This window comes from Xenopus laevis, chromosome 2L, assembly GCF_017654675.1.
Source record: "Xenopus laevis strain J_2021 chromosome 2L, Xenopus_laevis_v10.1, whole genome shotgun sequence".
NCBI lineage: Eukaryota > Metazoa > Chordata > Amphibia > Anura > Pipidae > Xenopus > Xenopus laevis.
In genome coordinates this window covers 164,891,724-164,912,072 of record NC_054373.1, presented here as the reverse complement: position 1 = coordinate 164,912,072, position 20,349 = coordinate 164,891,724, and the positions used below count along the sequence as shown (strand labels likewise).

Below are 20,349 nucleotides of genomic sequence, written 5' to 3'. Positions count from 1 at the left end.
GGGGGTATTTTATTTATTATAATACACAAATTTCAATGAGTCATTTTACAGAAATGACATCAGAACTCACCGTTTATAAGGATATCATTTACAAGATATTCATGGCTTTTGTGTATTATATCTTTATAAATGGTGACTAGTGATGTCATCAGTTATAAACAGTAAGTCATTTTTGCCACATGACTCACTAAAACGTGTGTATTATAATAAATAAAGTACCTCTTGTTGGAAAATATGAGGATATTAGAAGTCACCTCGGAGTTCCATGACCTGTATAAAAGCAAGTGGCCGAAGGTCATGGACTCATGGACTCCTCTGTGATTTATATTTTACAATAGGGGGTACTTTATTCACTATATCCTGCATTTGGCCATTTATAGGTAAGGGGTACCTGTATCTAGGGTTGATGGGAAAAATATCTGCTTGGCATGAATTCATCTTCAGATAATTTCAATTAATCATTAATCCCATATAGGGAATACCTGGATAATCTGAGCAGCCAATTCCGGAGTTCCATGCTTTAAATCAAGGCCGTTTATGGCGAGTACTCTGTCGTTGCTATGCAGCCTCCCGTCCTGCGCCGCCAGCCCACCTTCCAACAGATCCAGGATAAAAACGCCTGACTCATCAGTTCTGCGCACCAGCTTAATGCCCAGCTGTTCATTGGAACCGCGTTTGTTGAGGGTGATATGAAAACTGTCATCTCTCTGCGAGCCGCCGTCCCCGTGCCCTTGTGCTCGACTCCCAAAACGTCTCTCCCGCAGCACCGTGAGATGCAGCACAGAGCAAGGCTGAGACAGGACCCATCGGGCATAGTTATGCGACACATTGCTGATATCAAAGTTATTTACCTGGGGAGTAAAAGCAGATGGATGTAATACTTCCATTCAAATGTCTTCATATTGAATTAAAAGGATCCGGTCATCAGAAAACATGTTTTTTTCAAAACGCATCAGTTAATAGTGCTACTCCAGGGAATTCTGCACTGAAATCCATTTCTCAAAAGAGCAAACAGATTTTTTTATATTCAATTTTGAAATCTGACATGGGGCTAGACATTTTGTCAATTACCCAGCTGCCCCTGGTCATGTGACTTGTGCCTGCACTTTAGGAGAGCAATGCTTTCTGGCAGGCTGCTGTTTTTCCTTCTCAATGTAACTGAATGTGTCTCAGTGGGACATGGGTTTTTTACTATTGAGTGTTGTTCTTAGATCTACCAGGCAGCTGTTATCTTGTGTTAGGGAGCTGCTATCTGGTTACCTTCCCATTGTTCTTTTGTTTGGCTGCTGGGGGGGAAAAGGGAGGGGGTGATATCACTCCAACTTGCAGTACAGCAGTAAAGAGTGATTGAAGTTTATCAGAGCACAAGTCACATGACTTGGGGCAGCTGGGAAATTGACAATATGTCTAGCCCCATGTCAGATTTCAAAATTAAATATAAAAAAATCGGTTTGCTCTTTTAAGAAATGGATTTCAGTGCAGAATTGTGCTGGAGCAGCACTATTAACTGATTCATTTTGAAAAAATGTTTTTTTCCCATGACAGTATCCCTTTAACATTACTGAATAATATTTAAAGGGGTTGTTCACTTTGAGTTTTAGTATGATGTAGAGAGTTATTTTCTAAAACGATTTGCAATTGGGTTTTCATTTTTTATTAATTGTGGTTTTTGAGCTATTTAGCAGCTCTCCAGTTTGCCATTTTAGAACTCTGGTTGTTAGGATCCAAATGACTCTAGCAACCATGCACTGATTTAAATAGGAGACTGGAATATGAATAGCAGAGCAATAATAATAAATGTGTAGTCTTACAGAGCATTTGTTTTTTAGATGGGATCAGTGACCCCAACTGAAAGCTGGAAAGAGTCAGAAGAAGTAGAAAATAATTCAAAAACTATAAAAAAAAAAATGAAGAGCAATTGAAAAGTTGCTTAGAATAAGCCATTCTATAACATACTTAAATTTAACTTAAAGGTGAGCCACCCCTGAATTAATATTTAAAATGAGACCTGCAGTAAACAATGGAGCCTTATATGAAGCTGAAACTGCCAGACAAGTTAGGGAAACCTTTACAGATGGAATATAAAAGAAAGAATCTTACTTGAAGTATCTGGTCGCCGGCAAGAAGCCTCCCGTCCCTGGCAATGACGCCGTCCCGATAAATTTCCTGGATCACAATGTTTATCAGAGGAGTCTCGTTCCCACCCACTATGCTGATTCCCAGCTCAATGTAAGGATTGGAGCGATGGATTTCAATAGTGGTGATTTCCCCTTCGGGCAAGCTGGGAGGCGGATGTGTAGCTGTCAGGCAAATCAGAGAGGGATATCAAGGCCGTGTTTATGGGTCAAAACATTCAGTTGATTCAAGGAGGGGATCAATATTGTTCTACACAGTGAGACAAACATGATTTATTATTTATCAAAGGCAATTCTTAAATAATACATGTAGCCAGTCCGACAATTGTCTAGTTCAAGCCCTTCACTTTGTCTGAATTGCTCCAGATAGAAATCGTTACTTAGGAAAGGAGTGTGAGTATTGAGAAGCCCCCGCCAGGGCCCCAGTCTCTCTTAGGGCCCTGCAAATTAAAGTTGCAACAGCGGAGGTAAAGACGTTGATAGAGTGTGTAATAGAGTGTGTAATGGGGTGGAACTGTATCACAAGCTCTTTATTTACATAAGGGCTATTGTTCTGATACAACTCCCAGCATCCCCTACAGCTTGGGGCTCTGACTGGTTGCTATGGGTTACTAGACCTGCAACTTTAATTATATGACTTTATTATTATTACATTACATTATTGGATCCGTCATGATTGCTGCAAAGGCAGACGTTACACTGGGCTTCATGGACTGCATATTGTGCTGTTTCTGCCAATGTATTACCTAAATCATTTATAAAACACAAAATATAAAAAAACGAAGACCAACTGCAAACTGTCTCAGAATGTTACTGCCATGTTAAAAGTTAATTCATAGCTCAGCTACTCTTCCTACTGTAAGCAAAGCTGCAAGCAACTGTTGAAGTAAAGAGGTTGCTGTGATTGGCTAAAAGAGTAGAGGACCACATTTCATTTATAGTCATATTTTACTCCATGGGTGCTGCTTTCTTCTGCTTATTGCAATAACTATTGGGTGCCTGTGTAGCAGACCATAAGACTTCCCAGGCAATTTTCCTGTGTGCCACTAGCCTGACAAACCACTGACTCCTGGACTTTATCAATTGAAAAAAGTCACAATAAAACTAATTCTAAAATGCAAACAGACCCACGTCTGTTTGACATTTCAGTCATTAATAATTTCCTTGTCCTTTAAAGGGGTTGTTCAACTTCCAACACTTTTTTCAGTTCAGTTGGTTTCAGATATAAAGACTTTTTCTATTTGTGACTGTTTTTCTAAAGCAGCTCTGGGAGGGGGGGTCGCTGACCCTGTAAAAGTACTGTTCTAACTTGATCCATTTCTTATCTTTGTCCTTGCTGAGCTGAATCCCTGGGTTTCATTACAGGCAGCTGTTATAGTTGATACAATAGTTGCTAATACTCCAGAGATGCTGCTGAGAAATGTATCAACTAAATGTTGCAAAATTGTAACAGTTAAGAGTCTGCACCTGAATTACTGAGCTGCCAGACTCAAACACCAGAGACACGAACATTCAAAAAGGGTAAAGAATAAAAAATGGAAAGCAATTGAAAAAAATCTTTATTTCTGGAGAACAATCTGAAAACAACTCAACTAAAAAAGTCTTTGGGAGATGAACGACCCCTTTAAAAGAGAACTAAATCCTAAAAAATGAATATAGCTAAAATGCCATATTTTATATACAGAATTTATTGCACCAGCCTAAAGTTTCAGCTTGTCAATAGCAGCAATGATCCAGGACTTCAAACTTGTCACAGGGGGTCACCATCTTGGAAAGTGTCTGTGACACTCACATGCTCAGTGGGCTCTGAGCAGCTGTTGAGAAGCTAAGCTTAGGGGTCGTCACTAATTATCCAGCAGAAAATGAGGTTGGCCTGTAATATAAGCTGATGCAACAGGGCTGATTTTTAAATTCTGATGCTAATTGCACTGGTTTCTGTGCTGTCATGTAGTAATTATCTGTATTAATTATTAATCAGCCTTATATTGTGACATTTCTATTCTATGTGTTCTGTATATTGTGAGTGGGTCCCTAAGCTCAGTATGGGACAGCAGCACAGAGCATGTGCTGTAATTTAGCAGAAAAGAATACGGGGAGCTACTGGGGCATCTTTGGAGACACAGATCTTTACTGCTAAAGGGCTGTGGATGCCTTGGGCTGGTACAGAAGCACAAAACATCATGTAAAACATTTCTAGCTTCTTTAGTTAAGCTTTAGTTCTCCTTTAAGGAAAAAAAAAGTGTATTACTTAAGAGTATTAATGAGACTCATCTGTTCTGCAGTGTGCCCAGGTAGGTGTGTTTGTGCAGTGAGTGGGCAGTGATGACTCTGTACTGATCTCTTAATGGGGGGGCCGTGTCCGGTGCCAGACCTGCTATTTACTCTGCTGAGCTAATATGAGACTACTGTGTTGTACTGCTGTCATACACTGCAACGCTCCTCTCTTTCCTGCTGGAGAAGAAACTGCTACGGCACATTCTGCTGAGCCCTTATCATGTATATTTAACATGTACGGATAAAATAAAGAGATTCCCTAAGGCAGACACGGATAAAGGGAAGATGTGCATGCACCCCCTGTTTCCTCTCTTTATGCCTGCATCTCGCCCCGGGATATGCTACCAGCCAAACAATATATTTCCTTTGCTTGAGAATGGAGGCAATGATACAAAGAATGGACATTTCTTGGAAAGTATTCTCATTTGTGTGTTGCATTATGGGCAAGGAGCAAGCTAAATGCCTTGGGGTGACATAAATACAATAAAATATATCTTGTGAGAAATGGACGTGCCAGCAATATATATGACTATTTACTATCCCACCACCAAAGAGCGTGAGCTTGCTGCGGCAATCTTTATTTACTGCCTGCACACCACATAGACTTTCCCCTGTTCTGCGCTGTCCCTGCAAAATCCTAGACGGAGGGAGGTCGATATATATTTGAGGCAGCCTGGAAGGCAGAACGAATAATAAAGATAAGCAGTCAAAAAAAAAATAAGATTTACAAGACCCTGACAACCAGATTGTATGTTCAAAAGTAGGCTGGAAAAAGGCAGATTAGGAAGGATAACAATTCCAACACCATACCAAACAAAGATTAAAGACCAACTGAAAAGCTGCTTAGGATAGGTTCATCTGTGGCATACTAAAAGTTGATTTGACAATGAGGTTTCCCTTTAATGCTTGTCACACAAGGTCACCCATTCCGGTTAGAAGAAAAGAGGATCGGCCTAAATATTCGGAAGGGGTTTGTTACAGTGAGAGCTGTGAAGATGTGGAATTCTCTCCCTGAATCAGTGGTACAGGCTGATACATTAGATAGCTTTAAGAAGGGGTTGGATGGTGTTTAGCAAGTGAGGGAATACAGGGTTATGGGAAATAGCTCATAGTACAAGTTGATCCAGGGACTGGTCCGATTGCCATTTTGGAGTCAGGAAGGAAATTTTCCCCCTCTGAGGCAAATTGGAGAGGCTTCAGATGTTTTTTTTTGCCTTCCTCTGCATCAACTGGCAGATAGGTAGTTAAAAAAAAAACTAAAAGGTTGAACTTGATGGACATGTGTCTTTTTTCAACCTTACTTACTATGTTACTATGTATGTTACTCCCTATTAAAGGAAAACTATAACCCCGAACAATGTAGGTCTCTATAAAAAGATATGGCATAAAACAGCTCATTTGTAAAACCCTGCTTCATGTAAATTAAACATTTTCCTAATAATATACTTTTTTATTAGTATGTGCCATCAGGTTATCCAAAATGAAAAATTGACATTTTTAAAAAGTAAGGACCGCCCCCTGGGATCATAGGATTCACAGTGCACACAAACAAACCATACATGTTAGGTCACAGACAGACCTGGGGCATTTTTAGTAACATTGGAGATAAATATCTGGAGAGATTTCTGGAGATGTCGCCCGTGGCAACCAATCAGCAATTAGATTTAAACAGCCACCTATAAGTTAAGGTGGCCATACACTATAAGATCCGCTCGTTTGGCAAGATCGCAAATGAGTGGATCTTAACCCGATATGCCCATTAACGGCTGGGGGTAAAGTTTTCCTTTAAACAAATGGGACAATGCCAAAGTGAGCGCCCACAATAGGCAGAGCTTCGACCCTTGACCCCTATGGGAAATTGTCAGCGGGAAACGTCTTACTGCTCTCTTCCTTGTTAGATCTCACAGGCTGCACTTGAGAGTGACTCTTGAGTGAAAAGACTTTAATCGCATTTTGTGGAGCACATGTAAGAGCTTTATCAGCATCCTGGTGGAACAAGCCAACATCAATTATCTCCATCGATCCCATTTGGCACAGCACAATGCAAACCTTACAAGCACGCTGCTCTTAAAAGATATATCATGTTAATGATCCCCGGCCTCTATAGGGGCAGTTGTACTTGAGCAGGAGGCTGTTATATATGAGAGAGGCTGCGGCAGGGCAAGGTATGGGGAAAAGCCACAACGTATCCAAGTCCCAGAGCAGAAAAACTGTCAGTTTGGAATGTATTTGTGTTTAAGTTATAGTTGATCAGCTGGAGACAGCAGCAATTGCATTTGCTGTACATTGGCCACATACCGTAATGCCCCCAGACCCACCTCCATAGAAGTCCTATTAGACCCCCATCAGCTCCAATGAAACCAGAGCAAACCAGAGAAAGCAGGAGACTGGGTAGAGAGTCATTTGATCATCACTGCTCTACAGTTTCTCCCCAAGAATAGAAAACCTGACCCACCAATTACCCAAGTCATCAGCCTGTTTGACTGTTTTTAAAGGAACAGTAACACTGAAAGTGTTTTAAAGTAATGAAAATATAATAAACTGTTGCCCTGCACTGGTAAATCTGGTGTGTTTGCTTCAGAAACTCTACAACAGTTTATATAAACAGGCTGCTGTGTAACCATGGGGGCAGCCATTGAAAGCTGAAAAAGGAGAAAAGGCACAATATACACAGCTGATAATAGATACACTCTGTAGTATACAATGGGATTCTTCAGAACTTATCTGTTATCTACTGTGTATCCTGCGCTTAAATGGCTGCCCCCATGGCTACACAGCAGCTTGTTTATATAAACTATAGTAGTACTTATCTATTATCTACTGTGTATCCTGTGCTAGAATGGCTGCCCCCATGGCTACACAGCAGCTTGTTTATATAAACTATAGTAGTACTTATCTGTTATCTACTGTGTATCCTGTGCTTAAATGGCTGCCCCCATGGCTACACAGCAGCTTGTTTATATGAACTATAGTAGAGTTTCTGAAGCAAACACACCAGTTTTATCAGTGCAGGACAAAAGTACATTATATTGTCATGACGAAAATGTTAAAACGAAATAAGCCTTATCAGAAAGGTCCACCTGAATATACCAATAAACCCTCAAATTAATGCTGCTCTGAGTCCTCTGTCAGCTGCTATCCTAAACAAACATTCTACAGAATAAATATAGCATTCTAGCTTGCACTATTGCAGCTAATCAATTGGCAATAAAATGTAGGGATGCACCGAATCCACTATTTTGGATTCGGCCGAACCCCCGGATCCTTCGCGAAAGATTCGGCCAAATACCGAACCAAATCCTCATTTGCATATGCAAATTAGTGATGGGAAGGGGAAAATTATTTTCCTTCCTTGTTTTGTGACAAAAAGTCACGTGATTTCCCCCCGGCCTTCATTTGCATATGTAAATTAGGATTCGGATCGGCCCGGGAGAAGGATTTGGCCGAATCCTGGATTCTGTGCATCCCTTTCCCACAGACCCCAATGACGGACATTAAGGTCCGAGGGTCTAACAATCAGATCAGCCCAATATCGCCCTCCTCCCGAAAGCACTGCTTGTTGGGTGACCTTGTCGATCAATCAAATCTTTATAAGCATGACAACATAATTATTATTTGGACTTTGAAAATAAAAACACGATGGCAGGGCTGTACTCCGGGAAAAAACCCAGGGGGTATATTTATCAAAGAGTGAAGTTAGAGATCACCACAGTCTTCTAGAGTGAAATTCCACCATCCTCCATTCATTTACTGTATATGGGCTTTTTAAAGGCATATCTATCAATGGATGAACTTTCACTTTCACCTATTGATAAATACTCTTTTAAAAAGCCCATAGAAATGAATGGAGAGTGGCGGAATTTCACTCTAGAGGACTGTGGTGATCTCTAACTACACTCTTTGATAAATATACCCCCCCGTGCCCTGCTGGCCAGACCTGCATATAGAGATATTGAGGTGGAGCAAGGACCACTGGGGGTAGTAGAGGGGGTTGCAGTGAGGCAGGGGGTTGTGAGTGGGCCCCTGATGCAGCACCCCCCAGTCTGACACTGCATGATGGCTGATTTACTTATCACACCGCAGGGGCAAAGCTATAGAGAGTTACCCTGGCACTACCGCCTGGTTCAGAAGTGGCAGTTGCTCTAGGGTTCCTACAATGGGCTCTGCCAATAGGCACAAGTGGGCTCAATTTGGAAAAGGAGGCAGGCAGCACAATATGGAAGTTCAAGGAGCACATGGTGACCCCTACACTATTATTTCATACAACAAGATGTTGCGTGTAGTTACTGCCAGAGATGCAAAGCCTTGGGAACTGTAGGATTTTATTTAAAGGAGAACTAAAGCTTAACTAAAGAAGTAGCTAGAAATGTTGTACATTATGTTTTGTGCTTCTGTACCAGCCCAAGGCAACCACAGCCCTTTAGCAGTAAAGATCTGTGTCTCCAAAGATGCCCCAGTAGCTCCCCATCTTCTTTTCTGCTGATTTACTGCACATGCTCTGTGCTGCTGTCCCTTACTGCGCTTAGGGACTCACTCACAATATACAGTATACATAGAATATAAATGTCATAATATAAGGCTGATTAGTAATTAATACAGATAATTACTACACGGCAGCACAGAAACCAGTGCAATTAGCATCAGAATTTAATAATCAGCCCTGTAGCATCAGCTTATTTTATAGACAAACCTCATTTTCTGATTGATAATTTACAACGACCCCTAAGCTTAGCTTCTCAACAGCTGCTCAGAGCCCACTGAGCATGTGAGTGTCACAAACACTTTCTAAGATGGTGACCCCCTGTGACAAGTTTAAAGTTTAAAGACACTTTAGGCTGATGCAATAAGGGCATTATAACAAATATGGCATTTGTAGCCACATTAATTTTTAGGGTTTAGTTCTCCTTTAAAGGTATAAATATTCTCCCTCCTTTGTATTTCGTCAACCGACAACTATCACTGTTTCCACTTCTCTTATAGATTCATTCTACTTTTTGCAGAGTCAAATCATAACACAGCGCTGGCAGTTTTCTAATTCACATAATCCATCTGTCAATTGATCACCGGAGCTGGAGGATCTCACCGCATTTGTACATTCCCAGACACAACTTTGCTGTTAATGAGGCGCATATACAATAATATGTCAATAATACATCTCTATATAGCCCAGGCTCTGAGTCCTTTGGGGCACATAAACCTGTTCAGAGTATATGAAGTGATGCCTCCTCGTGACATGGGGAATAAACAGGCAAATTCTACTCGGCAGATTATTATGCTGACTGCATCGGAGGTTGTGATCTCTGCAAACACAATGTCAGAGCGCTCACAGGCAGTGCCATGTTTCTGGGGGGCAGTAATCATTACTAATAACACTGTGAAGCATCATTAAATATTACAAGCTGAGTCGGTGCAGGAGTTGGAGGAACCTCGGGCAGACTGCAGCTGATTACTCCAGATTGGCAAATGCAGAACTACAAGAGCTTAAGGTGGCCATACACGGGCAGATAAAGCTGCCGATATCAGTCGTTTGAACCAAACTGACAGCTTATCTGCCCGTGTATGGAGGCTTCTGATGGGTCTTCCCGATCGATATCTGGCCACGATATTGATCGGGAAGGTTGGATTTTTAACCGACCGACCCGTCGGAAGCCCCTTGGCGCATCGTAATTCGATCGTTCATCCCTACGGCCGAACGTTTGAATTACCCCCGATATAGCCATGCCGTTAGTGGCATATCGGGGAAAGATCTGCTCGTTTGGCGATGACGCCAAACGAGCGAATCTTTGAGTCTATGGCCAGCTTTACCCTGAACTACACCACCCCCACAACAGCCCAAGGGAGGGTGGGTCAACAACAGTCCCATGTATACAAATTGTAAATGAATATATAATAATATACAAAACACGGGGTTACTTTATGCCATCTCTGGCCAGGTGCCTCTTTTTTTGGGGGGGGGGCTGCAAATTCTGGGGGGAAAAAACGCATAAGGCTTTTTTTATAAGTCTATTTTTATGTGGTTTGTAGATCAGACTATTCAGTCCCTCCCCTATTCATATTCCAGTCTCTTCTTCAAATCAAAGAATCTCAGAATATCACTCTCTACATCATACTAAAAGTTAATTTAAAGGTGAACAACCCCTTTAAAAAGCCAATACACTCCATATTTTCATGCAGAATTGTGTTTAGTAAAGGGGACATAGGTATATAGTATCTTATTGTAGAGGCTGTGAGAAAACCTAGGGTGTTTTCCCTACTATGTAGACTTACATTTATGGTAATGTTTGGCCAATCGTACTCTCAGTTATGTCATACAACACCCCCTAACTGCCTGGCCAATGACCCCTTCTGGACTGGGGGCTAAGGACAAAGATAAGGAAGGTTCAAGATATCCAGTCTTCATCCCTCTTCAAGGTTGTAACTTGCAAAGTCTGAGTTCACTAATATTTATGAAACAACACAAAATAGACACATGGCACTGTTTTTTGCAGATTGCCTGCGTAAAACTGGTGTTTCCTATAGAAACTCTACTATAGTTTATATAAACAAACTGCTGTGTAGCCATGGGGGCAGCCATTGAAAGCTGAAAAAGGAGAAAAGGCTCAGGATACACAGCAGATAACATACAAGCTCTCTAGTATACAATGGGATTCTACAGACCCTATCTGTTATCTAATGTGTATCCTGTGCTTGAATGGCTGCCCCATGGCTACACAGCAGCTTGTTTATATAAACTATAGTAGTACTTATCTGTTATCTACTGTGTATCCTGTGCTTGAATGGCTGCCCCCATGGCTACACAGCAGCTTGTTTATATGAACTATAGTGGATTTTTAGAAACAAACACACCAGTTTTAACAGTGCAGCACAACAGTACATTATATTTTCATTACTTTAATACACTTTCATTTTTTGGTGTTAATGTTCCTTTAAATCATGTGTAATTTATTTAAGCAGGCACAATCCAATATGCAGAGCATGCACAGTACAATGTGAGACACATGAAATATCTATCAGAGAGAAGTGGAGTCTAGCGAGGAGCGTTACAGATGTGCCGCGTTTATAAAGGCCGTCACACCACAGGTGCCAGATTCTATTAAGGATGAAAATACGCCGAGCTGAGGAGAGTGCTCTGACTTTGTTCCGACCTTACCTCCTGCAGGAATGTGCCATTTTCCAGTGAAAAGGAATGTAACAGCAGTGCCTAGAGGCTAAACCTTTGGTTTTAAAGCTTGTGAAGAAATACAGGTACTAAATGAAACCCACCACCCTAAGGTTTAAAAAGAATTATTTTATAATAACAGAACTAGTGGAATTTGAATTTACAATGTCTGCCATTATCTGTGTCTTTGGGCACAGCACAAAAATGTTACCAAAAAACTCTCCATCAGAATAAGGTGCAGACCCCATCTCCAATATCATCTCCTCAAAGAACATGTCTGCTGACCTCTGCACTTCATGGGCAGCCAATGACTCTCTTGGAAACTATAGAAATCCAGTTGATCTCCTCTGATCACTTTTACTAGTCAAGGTAAACAAATGCTCTTTTTCAGGCCCATAAATTATACCTTCAACCCCATATGCAGCCCGATCTGGCCAATCCTGTTTTCCTTCTAGGTCTATATGATAAGGCCGGTGTTGGACTGGGATGCCAGGGACCCTCCAGAAAACCTTAGACCATAGACCCACTCTCCAAACTATTTTTTCTCTTCTCCTCACTCAACCTCTTTGTTCTCCTAATCTCAGTTAATTCCATTCTAAAATCTATTTTTTCATCTACAGTAGTGATGTGCCGGCTGGGCCAACAATCGGGGGTTGGACAGATTCGTCCCAACATCCACACAACTTGTGCTGACCATGGGCGGGCTGAACTATTCCTTGCACCCATCCCATCTGTGACCCAACTGTGCCCCTCTTTGCTTCAAGCCTTTGCCTTTTAAAGGAGAATTAGATCCTAAAAATGGATGTGGCTAAAAATGCCATATTTTATATACTGAACATATACATATTTTTATATCAGCAATGATCCAGGACTTCAAACTTGTCACAGGGGGTCACCATCTTGGAAAGTGTCTGTGACACTCACATGCTCAGTGGGCTCTGAGCAGCTGTTGAGAAGCTAAGCTTAGGGCTCGTCACTAATTATCCAGCAGAAAATGAGGTTTGTCTGTAATTTAAGATGATGCTACAGGGCTGATTATTAAATTCTGATGCTAATTGCACTGGATTCTGTGCTGCAATGTAGTAATTATCTGTATTAACTATTAATCAGCCTTAGGGCAGAGATAAACGCTGCTATTTTGGGAGATTAGTCACCCAGCGACAAATCGCTTCTTCTTCAGGTGACTAATCTCCCCGCACCAAATTCCTGGACAGCGCACTCTTCGGAACACATCAAGGAATCCCTTGCTCATCAAATCATTGGTAAAAAAGCTTCATTTTATTTAAATATTAAACATATTAACAAACTGTTAAACCTTGCGCCATGAGGTCTGACGCGTTTCGTGTCACTGCACTTCATCAAAGACCTCACTTCCTACTGGCAAATCCCTCTTTTAAACCCACTTAACCCCTCCCATTCATTTTCAGGGTTAACCCTTTAGTAACATAGTGTTAAAAATACAATTCAGGAATACTCTTAAACTAATCTCCCCGAACTGTCTTCCCGCCGGGTAGAATGTAAATCACCGGTAGGATGGCATTTGGAATGCTTCTTTTTCCGAAGATGCCTCACGAGGAAACTTGGGGCAACATCGGAAAGCAGAAGCGATCTGAGTGCCATTCCGCTGGCAACTTACATTCTAGCCGGCGGGAAGGAAGTTCGGAGAGATTAGTCTCCAGAAGAAGAAGCGATTTGACGCTGGGCGACTAATCTCTTAAAATAGTAGCTTGTGTCTCTGCTCTTATTTTGTGACATTTATATTCTATATGTGTATGTATATGTGAACTGTATATTGTGAGTGGGTCCCTAAGCTCAGTAAGTGACTGCAGCACAGAGCATGTGCAGTGAATCAGCAGAAAAGAAGATGGGGAGCTACTGGGGCATCTTTGGAGATACAGATCTTTACTGCTAAAGGGCTGTGATTGCCCCCCTCTAGTTACGGCACTGGTAAAATGGATGTGGTATTTAGGGGGTGTGGCCATAAAATGGGTGTGGGCGAGGGATCTTTTTGTCCCTCTTTCTATTTCAAACATTGGGAAGTATGTGAGCCGTTGCTGGAAAGATGGTTTGAAAAGAGCAAACTATAGCAGCTGTGGTTTAATAGGGTCATGGACCTCCTTGGTGACTTCTAATATCCTTATATTTCTCAATAGGGGGTACATTATTCACTATATAATTTGCAATAGGGGATTAATTATTTACTATGTATTTTACAATAGGCAGTAAATGATTCACTATATAATGTACCCCGTGTTGCAAAGTATGAGGATATTAGAAGTCATCAAGGAGTTCTACCACCCTATAAAAACACAGAAGGCCATGTGAATTTATACAGGTCATGGAACACCGAGATGACTAAAAAACTTCAATTACAGGAAAAGGTAAAATAATCTGGAGGAAGTAAATTAACATAAGAAAATGTCTGTTCCTTTGTTAAATACAAACGCACTCACATCCGCATCTTAATATCCCAACTAAAAAAAGACAGAAAGAAATAATAGCGTGGATCTGAAACTGAGACTCGTACAACATTCTGATTTGACGGCAAGGGAAGAATGATTACAATAGCAGTTGCTACGGCTTTCTCTTATTTTGAAGATATAAACCTAGTACACAAAGGGATTTCTGGAAGAAAAAAAAAAAACCCACGGTACTAAAATGAACTATAAAAAGAATGGGAAGAGGAAGAAGCACTTTCCGCTGGTTACTGAGAGGTTCCCTTTTATTAAGGTTCCAGTAAGAGGAGACTTTAATTGTTTATGCGGCATCATTAAACCTGAGAGCTACTCGGGCGCATTTTGTGAAAAGAAACCACAGGGTAAAACCATTAATGTATTCTTGGAACGGGATTGTTCTGAAGATCGAGCAGCCACGTAGTACAGCTTGGGAGAAGGGAGCCAGATGCATTCTGGGAGCACTGGTTTGAACCTGTGGCTACAACAGCCATGAACAATGGATGAGTAACACCAACCACACCCAAGACCAGCTTAGCTATCCCCACCGTCATAAAATAGCCATTTTCTACAGAAGTCAGGGGTCACTAAGCCCATGCCCTTAGGGTACAAAACGCGTAGGGCCTATGGAGATGTGCAATTTTTCATTCCTACTTATAAACATAGTTATTTACTATATTTATCCAAACCAATAACAATATCTGCATATGGGAGGAGTAACATAGTAGTTATGCCAGATTGTAGCCCAAGAAGCTTAGGTTCACTTCCCTCAACATGTCTGTGTCATTAAGTGGTACAAGCAAAGCTTACTACTCCATGTCTAGTAGCCCATAACAAACCATCACCAGGTCCCGTTTACTAGTCTACTGCAACTAGAATAATGAAAGAAATGCACTTGTTGGTCTGAAACCCATGAGACCTATGGGTTTACCTACAGCTAAAATGGATTTGGGCTGACCCATTGCCCGCAGAGTTGCCTTTCCTTGACCTCTAGGTGCTGTTCAAACCCCACTACTGATGGGGTGGCACCTGTTTATACACAGGTATGGGACCTGTAATCCAGAATGCTTGGGACCTGGGGTTTTTTGGATAATTGATCTTTCTGTAATTTGGATCTTCATACTTTTAGTCTACTCGAAAATAATTTAAACATTATAAAAAACCAATAGGCTGGTGTTGCCTCCAATAAGGATTAATTATATCTTATTTTGGATCAAGTACAAGGTAATGTTTTATTATCACAGAGAACAAGGAAATAATTTTTAAATATTTGGATTATTTGGATAAAATTGAGTCTATTGGAGATAGATTTTCCGTAATTCTGAGCTTTCTGGATAACAGGTTTCCAGATAACGGATCCCATACCTGTACTGGGAGCAGGACTAGGTCTATAAACCCTGCCATGGGACGGATCCAAGGGACATAATTAGGGATGCACTGAATCCAGGATTCGGTTCGGGATTCAGCCTTTTTCATCCTTCTGCCCAGGCAAAGCTAATCCTAATTTGCATATGCAAATTAGGGGCAGGGAGGGAAATCATGTGACTTTTTGTCAAAAAACAAGGAAGTAAAAAATGTTTTTCCCTTCCCACTCCTAATTTGCATATGCGAATTAGGATTCAGATTTGGTTTTCGGCCAAATCTTTTGCGAAGGATTCGGGGGTTCGGACAAATCCAAAATTCGGTGCATCCCTAGACAGAATATGCTCCTGGCCCAGTATGCCTAGAGATATACAGGTCAAATATTTTTCTACCCTAATCTAACTAGGGTTTCTGCCTTTTGGGAATTTCTATACTGGCTGGGGCTGGGGGCAGCAGGTCTATAAGGAGGTAGATAGTGACATCAATGGGCGTGATGTCAAAATGGCGGGGCTGTGACATCTAGAGCTGTGGAAACGGGAGTAATTTTGGAGTAAGAGTCGCCAACAATGTACCGACAATAACTTTAAATACAAGCACTAAAAATAATCAAATCAGATTTAAGACCCTCTATGAAGGAGGACCTGGCAGTAGCAATTCTGTTTCTAAGAAGAATACTTTAGTTAATTTTGGAATGTATGTTGCAACTATTCTACAGCTATATGGCAAGTTCAATTAATATATAAGGTCTTTTAGGTTTTCCAATTGTTTTTGGGTCATGTAGTTTAAAGGGATACTGTCATGGGAAAAATGTTTTTTTTTTTTCAAAATGAATCAGTTAATAGTGCTGCTCCAGCAGAACTCTGCACTGAAATCCATTTCTCAAAAGAGCAAAAAGATTTTTTTATATTCAATTTTGAAATCTGACATGGGGCTAGACATTTTGTCAATTTCCCAGCTGCCCCAAGTCATGTTACTTGTGCTCTGATAAACTTCATAAACTGCTGTACTGCAAGTTGGAGTGATATCACCCCCCCCCCTTTCCCCCCCCCCAGCAGCCAAACAAAAGAACAATGGGAAGGTAACCAGATAGCAGCTCCCTAACACAAGATAACAGCTGCCTGGTAGATCTAAGAACAACACTCAATAGTAAAAATCCATGTCCCACTGAGACACATTCAGTTACATTGAGAAGGAAAAACAGCAGCCTGCCAGAAAGCATTTCTCTCCTAAAGTGCAGGCACAAGTCACATGACTGGGGACAGCTGGGAAATTGACAAAATGTCTAGCCCCATGTCGGATTTCAAAATTAAATATTAACAATTCTGTTTGCTCTTTTGAGAAATGGATTTCAGTGCAGAATTCTGCTGGAGTAGCTCTATTAACTGATGTGTTTGGAAAAAAACATGTTTTCCCATGACAGGATACCTTTAACCTTGACTTTGGTTCAGAATTACCAAAGGATGTGGTTTATGTTTTTGAACTTTGGCAGTGATAAAATTCTTTGTATGTTGTGTACTTAACATGGAAAATACAAGGAGTTGGATGTACCATAAAATGAGGAGTCAGAGTATTTACAGTATGTACCGACTTCACATCCCTGGTAACAATGAGTGGGTGGGATCAGGGCTGGGGATTTGGTGAATACAGTATATGTACTAGGAAGCGATTTACCAGCAAATACATTTCTGGAAAATTTGTAATACTGGCCTTGGCTTTTGCTGGTATTTTACCAACTAGGATGGTGAAATACTGGGCAGGTGGCACTCAGGCCAGGTTCTGTCTCTTTGATTATCCCTTTCTGTGCCAGAAATGTAGAATCATGAGTAAAAAAAAAAAAAGCAGGGCTCTCAGTAAACAAAATTAAACAAAAAAGATGTATTTACATAATACCCAACGCATTTCAAACCCCCAACATAATGGAGGTCTTTGTAAAGGAAACATTAAAATGCAGACCCCAACATAAATATTTTTCCTTAATTTATTGAGGCGTGCACCACCAATTAATACACTATAACAATGTAGAATCAACATCACTGGAATGATTCCTTATAACACAGATTCTACATTTGCAGCTCCCACAAAAATGAATGTGAATGGTCCACGGACATTGGCAGGGAAAGGGCTGCTCTCCCGGTAAAGGCACCGATATTAAAGGGCAGTGCTGATTAAATGTAGTTTGAAAGCAGCAATATAAAATATGTCATATAATAGGCTTAGATAGAGGTTCAATGACAATGAGAGATCACAAGGAAAACTATTGTACAGTGGATGTTTGATCTCTTGTCAGGTCCAAAATAACGTTTTCCCGCAGGCAGCCGCTGCACAAGTCTGTATTCTAGAAGCACACTCACTAAAAGGCACTGCATGGAGCATTGTCCTGCTGGCAAAGTGTGTTTTTAATCTATGTGGGTTTCCTTGGAAGGAGAGAGGTGATCAACATACACCCTGTCCCCCTCTATTTCAGTTACTGGTAAATAAAGGAATGGAGACATTTATTGTTGTACATATCATTTGGTGGTATGGTATTCCTTTAAGCCTCCAGATGTTGTTGAATTACAAATCCCTGCATCCCATTGGCAACAGTATGCCAATAGTTTGGGATTGCTGGGAATAGTAGCTTGATATCATCTGTAAGGTCCAGCGCTGTTTAGCCACCCCCCACCCCTGCTACCCACCTGCCTGCTTGCGTCCCCTGCTTCCTATCCATTCTCAGGCAGCTGGCGAGGGGGGATTTATATACAACTTTAGAGGAAGCAGACCTCCCCCCCCCCCGACTGTGGGTTCTGCTTCCTCCCTAGTTACACCACTGGAAGACTAGGGATAGGTGTAGCAGATCTGAGCAGAGAATCCACTCCTTCACTGTTCCATGTACCTGCACCCAGATACATTTTCTCTACTTGGTTGCAGGCAGATTTTTGGCGCAAAATCTCATATTTTGGTGGCGAAATCCACCACATCTGCCTGCACCCGAACTGAGGCAAAGTTCTGTGGTGCAGGCACATGGAACAGTGGAGAAGCAGCGGAGGAGCGGCCTGCCCCCGGATACTTTTATGTGCCTGCACCCAGATACTTCCATGTGCCTGCACCCAGATACTTCCATGTGCCTGCACCCAGATACTTCCATGTGCCTGCACCCAGATACTTCCATGTGCCTGCACCCAGATACTTCCATGTGCCTGCACCCGAATACTTCCATGTGCCTGCACCCGGATACTTCCATGTGCCTGCACCCAGATACTTCCATGTGCCTGCACCCAGATACTTCCATGTGCCTGCACCCAGATACTTCCATGTGCCTGCACCCAGATATTCCCCTGTGCCTGCACCCAGATATTCCCCTGTGCCTGCACCCGAATACTTCCATGTGCCTGCACCCGGATACTTCCATGTGCCTGCACCCGGATACTTCCATGTGCCTGCACCCTGATACTTCCATGTGCCTGCACCCAGATACTTCCATGTGCCTGCACCCAGATACTTCCCTGTGCCTGCACCCGAATACTTCCATGTGCCTGCACCCGGATACTTCCATGTGCCTGCACCCGGATACTCTGTTTGGGTGTAGGCAGATGGGGCCCGATTTTATCACGAATCGCAAGATTTTGGACCAAAATCCACCACATCTGCCTGCACCCAAGTAGAGGTAACGTATCTGGGTGCAGGTACATAGAACATCGGAGTGGAGTCTGCTCAGATTCGGTGGATGCGGTGGATTTCGGTACAAAACGTGAGTTTTGGTGAGATTTTTCTGCCTGCAACCAATTAAAGGCAATGTATCCAGGTGCAGGTACATGGAATAGCTGAGGAGTGGATTCTCGGCTCAGATCTGTTACATCTGTTCCTAGCCTTGAGGTGGGCGATATTGGGCTGATCCGATTGTGGGCCCTAGGGCCCAATGATCCGATCACAACGAGAAGAATACCGGCAGTCGGTCGGGCTGCATTAATGAACCAATGTGGTCCTCGAATCAACGGGATCTTTAAACCTGCCTGATAGGCATCTGTCCAACTTTCAGCAGGGAAGTTCGTCATAGTGCCCCATACACTACCCAATAGGCTGCAGACTTAATCTGTCACATGAAAAGGGGGACAAACCCAAATGCAAAAAGAACATACCGTCAGCTGCTGTGCTCTCCTCAAAGGCTGGGTTATCAAAGCCGTGCTCCTCCATCCACCCGGGCATCACAGATGGTGTCACGTTCCTCTCCGTTAGCGCCGATCCACTCGTAGTTTTGTCCGATTCTGGCGATCCATGATGATCGATCAGTACCGATCCGTTTTCGCCTTCGATTTCGATCTGCAGTTTGCTGGCCCTGTGCTGGTTTAGTAGCTCCCTCCGGTGAGAGGCCCCTGGACACCTTAAAAGAACAGATCCATAGATTTATCATCTCATGGTGGCGTTTTGTGTCAAACTGTGCAATGCCGCAGATTAATTACTAACCGACACATAAACAAATACAATCCACTCTAAAGCAAAGAAATTGTAATCACTTTCTGTTCTCTATACAAATAACCAATTTATATTCGGCTGTTCAATTATACACAGTGAATTAATAGGCTGGGGTCATACAGTGATTACTAATCAGAGCAAGAAGATGTCCTGCGTGATTAGCCAATTCAGTGCTAGCGTTCCCCATCCTGCATTTAACTGTCAGATTGAGACTGACAGGAGTAAGGAGATCCTTATGTACTGCTCATCATTGGGTCGGGATTTATATTATGGTATAATGGAAAGGTTTCTCCTGTGGAAAGTGAGATACCAATGTCTTGTGTCTATTAAAGGGGTAGGTCACCTTTAATATAACTTTTAGTATGTTATAGAATGGCCTATTCTTAGTAACTTTTCAATTGGTCTTCATTTTTTTTTTTTATAGTTTCTAAATAAGTTGCCTTCCTTTTTTCCGTTCTTAAAGGGGCAGTATACACCCAAAAAACACCTTTGCTAAAAAATGGGAAAAATAAATTAA

At 41.8% G+C, this 20,349-nt stretch overlaps 1 protein-coding gene across 1 annotated transcript in view; it reads right to left on the bottom strand.

The window, feature by feature from the left end:
- Positions 1–20,349, bottom strand: part of lnx2.L (ligand of numb-protein X 2 L homeolog) — a 110,587-nt gene that overhangs the window by 14,813 nt on the left and 75,425 nt on the right. Inside the window, exons 3-5 of the mRNA XM_018247711.2 lie at positions 19,499–19,740; positions 2,101–2,300; positions 483–851 (exon numbers count right to left, since the gene is read on the bottom strand). Of these exons, the coding sequence (XP_018103200.1) occupies positions 483–851; positions 2,101–2,300; positions 19,499–19,740 (811 nt within the window). The remainder of the gene's footprint in view (positions 1–482; positions 852–2,100; positions 2,301–19,498; positions 19,741–20,349) is intronic.